Consider the following 11,551-nt stretch of genomic DNA (forward strand, 5'->3'; position numbering starts at 1 on the left):
CTTAGCATCTTTTTCCCAATATACTCTGCATCCCTCCTCAGCACATGTCCAAACCAATGTAATCTTGCCTCTCTGGCTTGGTCTCCAAACCTTTCAACGTGGGCTGACCCTCTAATATACATATTCCTAATCCTGTCCACCCTCATCACACCCAGTGCAAATCTTAAAATCTTTAACTCTGCCACATCCAGCTCTGACTCCTGCCTTTTTGTCAATGCCACTGTCTCCAACCCATATAACATAGCTGATCTCACTACCTTCTTGTAGACCTTCCCTTTCACTCTTACTGGTACTCGTCTGTCACACATCACTCCTGACACTATTCTCCACCCACTCCATCCCGCCTGTACTCTCTTCACCTCTCTTCCACACTCACCGTTACTCTGAACTGTTGATCCCAAGTATTTAAACTCATCCACCTTCGCCATCTCTACTCCCTACATCCTCACTATTCCTCTATCCTCCCTCTGATTCACACACATATATTCTGCCTTAGTCCTGCTGACCTTCATTCCTCTTCTCTCTAGAGCATATCTACACCTCTCTAGGGTCTCCTCCACCTGTTCTCTACTCTCACTACAGATCACAATGTCATCTGCAAACATCATAGTCCACAGGGACTCCTGTCTGATCTCATCTGTCAACCTGTTCATCACCATTGCAAATAAGAAAGGGCTCAGAGCTGATCCTTGATGTAATCCCACCTCCACCTTATTTTGCCATTTGGCATGCTGTTGGCAGTGGGTAGGTAGCCTGAAAACCATTGGAGGGATGGTGGGGTGCAGCCTATAATGGATAGCTGATGATGAAGTTTGTTGTGGGACACTGTGTCAAATTCCTTTGATAGGTCTAGTGGTAAGACAGAAGTGATATTACCAGAGTCAATGGATTTGGACACAGTGTCCATGAAGGAGATTAGGGTAGTGGTGGTGTTGTGTGATGGGTGAAAACCATGTTGAGTAGGAGTGATTAGTGTAAGTGATGGTGCAACAGTTGCTTATGTATGCATTTTCCCAAGAGTTTGGAAAGAGGAGAGAGGATGAAGACTGGGCGATAATTGGATAATTCAATGGAATTGCCCTCTTTATGTAAAGGTGTGATAAGACTTTTTCCAGAGGTTGATGATAATGGGCTCTGCTATAGATCTATTTATAAGGATACCCTCAGGATATGCTATGGCTTCTGTAGCAAGTATTCGGGGAGGAGGCTGTCAGAGGAGAGGGGGCGTGGTTTTAGCTTTTGAAGTAGTTTTTGAATGAGAGAGGTAGGGACAGGTTTAAGAGAAAAAGGGGACAGAAGATGTAGTACTGGTTTGTTGGGAAGGTGAAGGGTTTTTTTGTTTGTGCAGCAGTCTTGAGATAAGGGTAGAGGGGGATCAGAGATGGGGCTTGAGGTAGTTGTGGAGGTGGGATTTGTTAACAGTTTACTGATGCTGTTTAAAAAGTGAGAGTTAAACAGGTTGGCTATCAGTGAGGGGTTTTTGTCAGGGTATAGTGATAGAGTTTGTTTAGTGCCTGGGGTAAGCAGGTTTAAGATGCGTTTCCAAAATTGTTTTGGGTTGTTTTTGTGGTTTGCCAATTTATTGGAAAAGTGTGTTTGTTTTATCTAAATTCACTAGTTGTTTATTTGTTAACAGTTTGCTGATACTGTTTAAAAAGTGAGTTAAACATGTTGTCTATCAGTGAGGGGTTTTTGTCAGGGTATAGTGATAGAGTTTGTTTAGTGCCTGGGGTAAGCAGGTTTAAGATGCGTTTCCAAAATTGTTTTGGGTTGTTTTTGTGGTTTGCCAATTTATTGGAAAAGTGTGTTTGTTTTATCTAAATTCACTAGTTGTTTATTTGTTAACAGTTTGCTGATGCTGTTTAAAAAGTGAGTTAAACAGGTTGGCTATCAGTGAGGGGTTTTTGTCAGGGTATAGTGATAGAGTTTGTTTAGTGCCTGGGGTAAGCAGGTTTAAGATGTGTTTCCAAAATTGTTTTGGGTTGTTTTTGTGGTTTGCCAATTTATTGGAAAAGTGTGTTTGTTTTATCTAAATTCACTAGTTGTTTTGCATTTAAACAGAAAATGTTTCACTGTAATGATACAGCAAGTTTAAAGCCACCATGGATGCTGACTAGGAGTTTGGTCCAAATTGTAAAGCCCATACACCCTATCCCAAAAATAACTATCTGTACCTTTTTAAATCCTAAAGTATGGATACCTAATCTCAAGTGGAAGAGAATTTCATATTACACCTGCTCTACAGCTGAAGGAATTATTCAATATTGTTTCAACTAGCCATTGGTACAATCAACAGATAAGTTATTATTCCCAGCATCTCTTGTGTGTGATGTAAAATTCAAGTCCAGTATTGCTACAAATGTTTCACTTTTGAGACATTTAAACACTTAAACTGAGTATCCTCTAAGCAATCTTCTATCTAACTGAGAATAATTCATTTATTCAGCTTTTCCTCATATAAAAGATGTCATACTCCAGATTATTTGTCTAGTAAATATTTTTTATTCATTATACATGTAAACTTGCCCATATTAATCAATGTGCAGGCCAATCAGTGGATCAGTACTTTCCTTTATCTACTTCTAAAAGTCCTCAGAATGTCACGTACAAGTTATTAGCAGTGTCTAAGGCCAGACAATGTGTAAGCCTCAAATGTAAGCTGATCATTAACTAATACTCCTGGATGTTTCAATATATTTGATTCTGGAATCATTTATTGATTAGTGGCATACAGGTACATGTTATCGTCAACACCAAAGCGAAGAACTTTACACCATACAATAATCAAAAATACTCCTTTGATGTTAGGCCAACTGTATAGGGAATCCAACAGCTTTTGCAAAAACCTTGTTCCTTAGCACTTCTAATGATGGCCACAACTTTGGTATTACCAGCATGCTTACTTATCCATACACCCTTACTACTTGGTAAACAGATTAAAAATACACAAAACAGGAAAGGTACAAGAGCTGACAACTGGGGAACACCAGCTCTGAGTGTCCTATATTCTAAAACTCTGCTTTGTACTCTCACCCTACATGTCCTATAAACAAGCCACTGCTGAAACTAGTTAAAAATGTTATTAAAGTCGACAGAATTCACATCATGAAACATTTTATTGTGTGGTACTGGGTCAAATGTTCTTGAATGATCAAAAAAAGTAGGTAAGCCAACCTCATTGGAAAGTTCACTGTTATCATAAAAAGGAACACCCGGCTGCAAAACCATTTTAAAATACCTAGATGTTGCTTGTATGACACACAAAGCAGTAGAATAACTCTTTCATAGGCTTTGCCTGACAAACTAATAAGGCTTATTGTTTTATAATTTCTATATGCCTTGTATTTCACTTTTAGGTACAGTACAGGTACTACAAGAAATTAATTCCATGTTTCTAGTAAAAACCAAGTATACAAGTTTTTAAACAAAAAATTAAACAAGGAACAAACAAGTAAATGTTTTAGATAACAAATAGCCATTTAAGACATCTGGACAAGAAGCTCCATTATGTCTTTTTTTGCCAGGATGCCTTAACTCGTAGTTGTGATGTTTGGATGTATATCATTCTTTCCACAACGTATGTAAAAAATATAGTACTCACAGAGATATATCTGGAAAAAAAAACTGTAAACTAATAGTATATCTGCTATTCGGCTAGGATCACTCACAACTTGAGTTATCAGTATTCATATATATGTCACCAATCTTACTTCTTACTGTATTATGCATTTATAGAAAGCTTTGTTCTTATCCTTAGTGTAACACACCAATTTCAGTTCATACCATGCCTCAGATTTCCAAGTAAGGTTCCTTTGATTTTCAGAAGCTTACTTTTTTCTTATGAGATAGAAACTGTCTAGAAGTATTTCAGAAATATTTTTTTTTCGTAGCATGAGTCTTTTCCAAAGATTAAGACCACCATGGAGAAAATTGATCCACATCAGTCTCATGATAATTTTATCAGTTGAAATTGATACAGATTTGTGAACTAAAAACTATAAAACTAATACACAATTCTATTTACATCTCCAAAACGTAATACCCATGGCTATATAATTTTCCCTATAAAACTTTCTTGAGGTTTTCTGAGTGAGTCATAATCTTTTTAATTTGTGTTTCTCAAGTTACACTTGTGGACTGAGATACATATGGCCTGTGTTACAATGCAGTTAAAACTGCAATACAAATTTTAGCTCATAGAATAAGTATTTTATTTTCATAAGCATTGTAAGTGACAATTTGAGTAAACTAATCTAGTAAAGCTACCTCTGATAAGTTAGAACAGCTTTTACAAGTTTTCATCAAGGAAGACCAATCAATTTATGTGGTGTTAGCATCTCCTGCAACCATTAAGAACTTTTTGTTAAAACATGTTGATAAATCCTCTATGGATATCTGTTTTTATTGATTAGTCATATATACAAAAATATAAAAGGAGACTAGATTCCACACTTTCCTACTATTAACAGTAGACATTGTCACAATCTTGCTGTATTTTTTATGTATTATGACTGTGAAGACAGAATGCTACCCCTTATATAAATTGAAACGTCCTCATTTTGTATTTATTCCACATTTATGGAACCCAATAAATACTGGAATGTGATAGCTTGTTATTAATAAACCATCTCCCTGTCACAAACACTAAATCATGAGGGAATAAAGTTTAGCATGACATTTGTTATGTAAAAAAGATTCTTTTGGATTGACTGAAAATGCATAATGTACACTTCCCCCAAACTATAAAAATGTCCATTTTAGCACTGCATAATGGCATATGACGGTCATAATAAATGACTAGATCTACCTGACAGGTATGCAAATTGCTAATGAGGACAGTATGAAGCTGCCAAGTTGATGGTGTTGTGCCATTTTCCATCACTATGACTTTGTTAAATCTCAAGGACTAAATTTCATTCAGTTTATGCTAGGTGTGGCAATCAAGGGATCGTTTAATACTACCACCCACAGGAAGTTCAAGTATACAATTTGACATCAATGTTTCCTTGATAGATGCACCTGTATTTATTTATAAAATCTAGTTGTATGCTCATTTATTCAAAAAGAGTCTACTGCAGACAGCTTCATACTTGTAAGCAATCCACACTATAATGCAATACATAGTAATGTAAGAAAAATCATTATTTGAGAGTCAGCAAGTTTATTATGATGCCATAGAAGTCAGAATGCCATTCTGAGAATCTAAGGAGCTGTCATACGAACAAGCATTAGTACACACACACACCTATGGATTGTGCTTCTAAAATAGTTTTGTTTTGCAAAATTATTAGCAGATATGCAAATGAAACCTCAAAATAGATGCACAATGCAGCTGTCAGAGAAAATACTAAAATTAAAGGTACTTACGTATTGCGATAATACTAAGTACCAAATTAAAACAGATCCTAAGAATTATATTCAACACTGAGATGATCACATTTAACAACTATTACACTGCACGTTGATACTTTATTGCCAAAACTTTATCAGGCGAAAAAACTTCACACAGCAGTCATGCAATTGATAACTGCTGTTGTCCTAGATAGACTGTAATTGCTAACTGAACTGTCAGATTTAGATCAGCATGGATTTATCTTTTGCAAACCATGCATATCAAACTTGTTATAGATATATGATAATCTTATGGAAGTGCCAGAACTCAGCAAACCTGTGGATGCAGTTTAGTTATACTTACAAAGGGCACTGAACAGCATCCCTCAAGATGAAATATTTACCAGCTCTTATTTCATAAGGTTAATCCCTACACAGTTCAATGGATTGAAAGTAGACTTAACAACAGAACTTTATGCTGCAGAATTGTCTATAGCCACTCATTTTCAAGACCAGTTTGTAAGGCTGTCCCACAAGGCTCAGTTCTGTGCCTTGTCTTAGTTAACCTTTTTATGATGTCTATGCCAATTTATTCAACCATATGGTACATCAGGTTCAACAGCAACACCAGGTTAACCCTACTTGTCTTAAAATTCCCTGCATAACTGTGTCCTTTAAACACATCAAGATGATCTTGTTAAACAAGATGCAGTTTACTACCTTGCATTGAACATCAAAAAATATGCATTACGCATTTTGAAAGTGAGTTCAGAGATTACCGATATGCTGCAGATAATGAAATCATCCCTGCTATTGACTATTATAATTATTTGGATGCTTGTATTGCATTGGAAACAGATGATCCGCTGTGGCGACCCCTAACGGGAGCAGCAGAAAGAAGAAGAAGAAGGATGCTTGAGACATCAGTGTTCAAAACATCTAAAAAGACATATTGTATTATTAAAAACATCACAAGGACAATTTCTTTGAGATCCAGGATGCTAGTATTTGACCTCACACTGAGTATAATCCTTCTTTTTTCCTATACCCCTGGAACAACATTAATAAACTAGACAGACTTCAGTATTTCTTTGAGAAGCAGTTAGAAATATAAAAGGGTTTAACTGAAAAAGTGATTGATCACCTTGAATTTCTATCGGTCTAGGCTATTACTGTTTGCTTTTCGGGTGACCTTATAATAAAAGAGTATGCAGTTGTCAAGATGAATAACAGAAGTGTACGTTGAATATAAAGTACAATACACATCATTTAATACATTTTAACACTCAAAATAGTAATAATTCCTTCTTTCATATTGATTTTGGCATCCCTAGGTATAAAAAGCAGATAACCTAATGTGACCATTGGAAGACTAAAGTCAAACTAGACACATTCTATTGTAGCATAAAATTCAAGCCTATGCAGTTTGAACAGATTCCTTGATGGCTAATAATGACCTTGCTTGAGTTCGTATATAACACATTTAACCTTAACAGCCCCATTTACCTCTGATACATCTACAGTAAGCGAATGATACAACATTCAAAGGCAGAGAAGAGCATTCATACACTAAATATTCAAGACTTAATACATGGTACAGAACTTTCACAGCAGCAGCAGTTCGCAGACAAGTCACGAGTTACTTAAAATATTAGATATAGCTAAAATGCACATTTTTATTGCCTTATCTAGGATGCAAAAACAGCTCTTGGTTTTGTTGAAATGAGGTATCAAACATATCATAGTAATGTGAAACGCTAGTTTCCTTACTTAAATGATGTGCTGAATGCAAACATATCATAGTAATGTGAAATGCTAGTTTCCTTACTTAAATGATGTGCTGAATGCAAACATATCATAGTAATGTGAAATGCTAGTTTCCTTACTTAAATGATGTGCCGAATGCAAACATATCATAGTAATGTGAAACGCTAGTTTCCTTACTTAAATGATGTGCTGAATGCAAACATATCATAGTAATGTGAAACGCTAGTTGCCTTACTTAAATGATATGCTGAATGTTATCAGGTAGTGTGGTACCAACCAGTCAACTAACCAACCAATGACTGCTGTTAAAGTACACATTAGAATTATGCAAACTAGTGCCTGGCAAAGATATCATCCTATATCAATTACTTATAATTAACATACGTATTGTCCAAAAGCAGATTTTATTTCCATTCAGTTCACTGGGTGAAGTTTTCTCATGTTAAAATTTGGCACTAGTCTTACTGAGCCACAAGAACAACATACGTGTGTGTGTGTGTGTGTGTGTGTGTGTGTGTGTGTGTGTGTGTGTGTGTGTACGTATGTATATATTTATTTACACATACATACACACATAAACCGACATACACACACATTTACACACACACACACACACACACACACACACACACACACACAGTAACAAAATAAATAGTAGCAAATCCTAGGGACCAGGGATGCGCAGAACAGATGTTACTACATACCCATGGTGTCACTGAGTGATGAGTGTCTTACAAATCTAGTGTGTCATAATATCTATTCAGCACACACCCCAGCATGTGTCAGTGCACCATCCATGAAATACTGTTTTTATTATTTAATTGTTTTATGGGGAAACTTATTTGCATGTGTGCAGTAGTCTTACTCAGCATGCAGTTTAAGCAATCAGATTGTTAGACTTGCACATCAGGATACGATTAAAAAATCATATCTGGTCTGGAATACTAGTTAGTGTAAACATCACAAATCTAAGAACATCAATAAGTAGTAAAATTTACAATTACAGAAACATTGCTCACCAGTTAATCATTTACTGTTACAGCAGTATAAACTAAAATGCTTTATACTTACAATAAATATTATAAGAACAGATGACAATTACTCGCAACTAGTGTCACATGGTGACCTGCTATACTTCCCAAGTGTGTCTTAATGTACACAGTCGCTCAGTAATCACCTTGACATTCAATCTTGCAAAATAAACAGTAACTTTGTATTGGAAATACCATGTTATACAACACAAAATGTATAAAAATGCATGTTTTAATAAAATTAAGTTTTTTTATGTGTGTAGCAGTCTGTCAAAGAAAAGAAAAATCTTTATTTCACATTTAACAAAGCTGAACTTCGGAACTAGAGTCATGCCTCTCAAATATCCATGATTATGACTGAAATTTTGGGTCTGTCCCTCTTAATCCCTCCTAAAATTGGTGACTGTTGGAGAAAAGGTAGTGAACTGCACTTAATAAAAAATGATAGTAATTAGAGTTACAGACTTTTTTATTTCAGAAAATGTATATTAATTCACATTCTCTTAGTATGTCAATGTTTCAAGTTAATAGTGCTAATATTTTTAACGTATCCCTGATTATTTCCTTATTTGTCCCCGATTCTGATAAGATTTGTCCCTGATTGATTGAGAGCTATGACTAGAGTACTATGAGTTGTGCAACCTGCAAATCTCAAAAATATTTGAATGTTGGTTATATATTCAGCTTTTTCTTAAGGAGTATACAGAGAAATAAGAAGCTGTCACACAATGTAATAAACTGGTTCAAATAATTTAAAGCACACTAAAAGGATACTTAACAGCAAAGGTGTACAGCATCTACGTGTTTACAACACGACGTTATTTTTAACACACTAACTGGGTACGGAAATAAATGACTGTGACGTGCTCCTTTAGGAAATCATGATTTAAATTACAGTGTGTCAAACACATTTTATACGTAAGTGTACTAGGTAGTACTAGGTAATAACTTGCAGCAGCATCGTTTACAGTTCCGTTAAACTGACTTACTTGTTGCCACCGTTCAGGAACGCTTTTTTCACAGTAACTAGAAGGCTGAAGCAGTACAAAGAGCATCAACAGGAGCACTGACTTGGGTCTCATTTTCCCTGAAGAAGCACTAAAATTCTCTCACACCAATCTTGGCTCTTCGCACTTGTCCCTGAGTTTTTATTTTCGGCGACGTGCCCCCGCCCACGGACCATTTAGCCAATCAGACAAAGCGTGATTTTCTAAGAAAATGTAGTGGATTATATTTAACAAATAATGACAGTAATCAGAATTATAACGTTTATATTTTAGAAAATGCATCTTAATTCACATTCTTTCGCTCTGACAATGCCTTAAGTTAATAATACTAATAATGTAAAAAGTGTCACTGACTGCCAATGGCAAATGGTTGAGGACTGAAGTCACTTAAGCTGAAATGCACATATATATTGCCAGTTATTTCAGTTTCAGACTTCATATCCTCCGGGAAATGCATGCGAACACAAAACAACTTTCTAAGTTTATACGAGCAATATTTAAGACGTGCCCCTTTTTTTGAACTTGCCCCCCCCCCCCCCCCCCCATTATTTTTGGCTTTGTCTAGATTTCTTGCGCGAAGAGGTTGACAGCTATGCTGGGTACCGAACCAGAAAACAAAACAGTGTTTTTGACATAGGAAAGTTGATCATAAAGCTCCCAGTATTAATGTGCATTTTGTTAATTAAATACATTTGTGATTACAACATCTAACATTATTTATTTACTTATCTCTTTTTCGCAGTTTTTGAGAAGAAACACATAACTTAAAGGAAAAACACTCGTATTCCTGAAAATCATGGACGACAGTGTGGCACTATGTAATGCAAATACATTAAAGCTATCCTAACAGTCACCGCCGACGCAACGTTAGTCATCATGCCAAACAATAATTACACTCCTACCTTTAACAGAAGCCTCAACATTCGTCCAAAAATGTGGAAGAAGCAAGCAAAATGTAGCATTGTTAAGTAAGAAGCCCCTGGCATGGTTAAAACGTGCTTCTGTATACTTATGGAATGGGACGGTTTGTGGCAGAGTAAAATGATTGTGTCTTTTTACTATGAGTCTTTTGCTTTAAAGTGTTAGCAACTTAGCATTAAATATGTGAAAGATAATTTCAACCATTTGTAATCAGTTGTACACATGATAATGTACCTTTTAATGCTGAAATCTCTTGGAAATCACAGCATTTTTTATGGGCTGGGTTATTTTACTGCTGAGTCTTATGACTGGCCCTTTGACATTCTATCTCTTTATGACAGGTTAGTATTTTTTTTGAATTACAGAACATCAAGTGTGTACAACTGATTACACTGCATTTATGTATTTGTTTCTGAAGAAGTCTTATCCATCAATAAAAGATGAAAGCACTAAAACACTAGTTCATCCTATGTGTTTTATTTTTTGTTTTATAGTTCGAGGTTCGTTTCTCGTGGTCAGGGTGTTTTAAGTTATTTTATTATAGCTTATCTTCTTAGTCTCGTAAGTTGTCAGTTATTTAATAAATATATATATATGTGTGTGTGTGTGTGTGTGTGTGTGTGTGTGTATGTGTGTGTTTGTGTGTGTGTATATACTTCGAAACATCGAAGTACATAAATGTTGGATGATTAAACATTGATACTGAAAGATCAAAAGCCAAAACTCAAAAAAAAAATAAAAAAAATAAAACTCTTGCATAATTTGTAGGGGGACAAGCCTCCCTCCACTCCCTGCTAATTGTATATAACAACTTCAAGATCACTGTACAATGGGGAAAGGACGAATTCCCTGATCCCCAATGTTCACAATCCCACATGAACTCAATGCCAGCAGAAGTGATCAAATGAGTTTCGATCACTTTTGCCAGAGTAAAACACTTTTGACATTATGAATGTTTGATTATATCTATATAGGTCTGTAGGGAAGTACCATTTTAAGCCTAGCAAATTTCCCTTTTTGTGCTTGAAATAACCTACCCCATTTTGTTATAGACTGGCCTTACCCATCCCATGGTTGATAATTATATATTACCACCTAAGGAGAATATCTGAGATCATACCACATTGGGGGGGTGTTGGGGGCATAGCCCCCTCCACTTACTTATCTTTTATATTTATGAATCTCAATGCACTGAAAGCAAACAATATAAAACCAAAAGTAGGTGGGGGGCTTTGCCCCCAACACCCCCTCCAATGTTGGGTGCTGTGCCCCCTATAACTATATATACTAACTCCAGGACTGCACTGCAGTGGGGAAAAGGGCATATACATTTTATTTGCTCAACAGTATTTACATTCAGTGAAATATGATTCAGTGAAATGAGTTTTCAGTGACTCAAAGTAGACCCATTACAAATTTGGCCGGGCATACTTGCGCAAAAGTGCTTTTCACTGAAAGGCACTTTCGCGTAAGTATGCCTGTTGCGGAGATCCC

General features: G+C 36.0%; 1 protein-coding gene across 2 annotated transcripts in view; it reads right to left on the reverse strand.

Annotated features, from left to right (window-relative positions):
* Nucleotides 1-9,248, reverse strand: part of IL17RB (interleukin 17 receptor B) — a 287,120-nt gene extending 277,872 nt beyond the window's left edge. For both annotated transcript variants that reach the window (XM_044077616.1, XM_044077615.1), the window contains exon 1: nucleotides 9,119-9,248. In XM_044077616.1, the coding sequence (XP_043933551.1) occupies nucleotides 9,119-9,211 (93 nt within the window). In that variant the 5' untranslated portion in view covers nucleotides 9,212-9,248. The remainder of the gene's footprint in view (nucleotides 1-9,118) is intronic.
* Between the last annotated feature and the right edge of the window lie 2,303 nt (nucleotides 9,249-11,551).

The sequence above is a fragment of the Protopterus annectens genome, chromosome 7.part0 (assembly GCF_019279795.1).
Source record: "Protopterus annectens isolate FY-2018-M chromosome 7.part0, PAN1.0, whole genome shotgun sequence".
Taxonomy (NCBI): Eukaryota; Metazoa; Chordata; order Ceratodontiformes; family Protopteridae; genus Protopterus; species Protopterus annectens.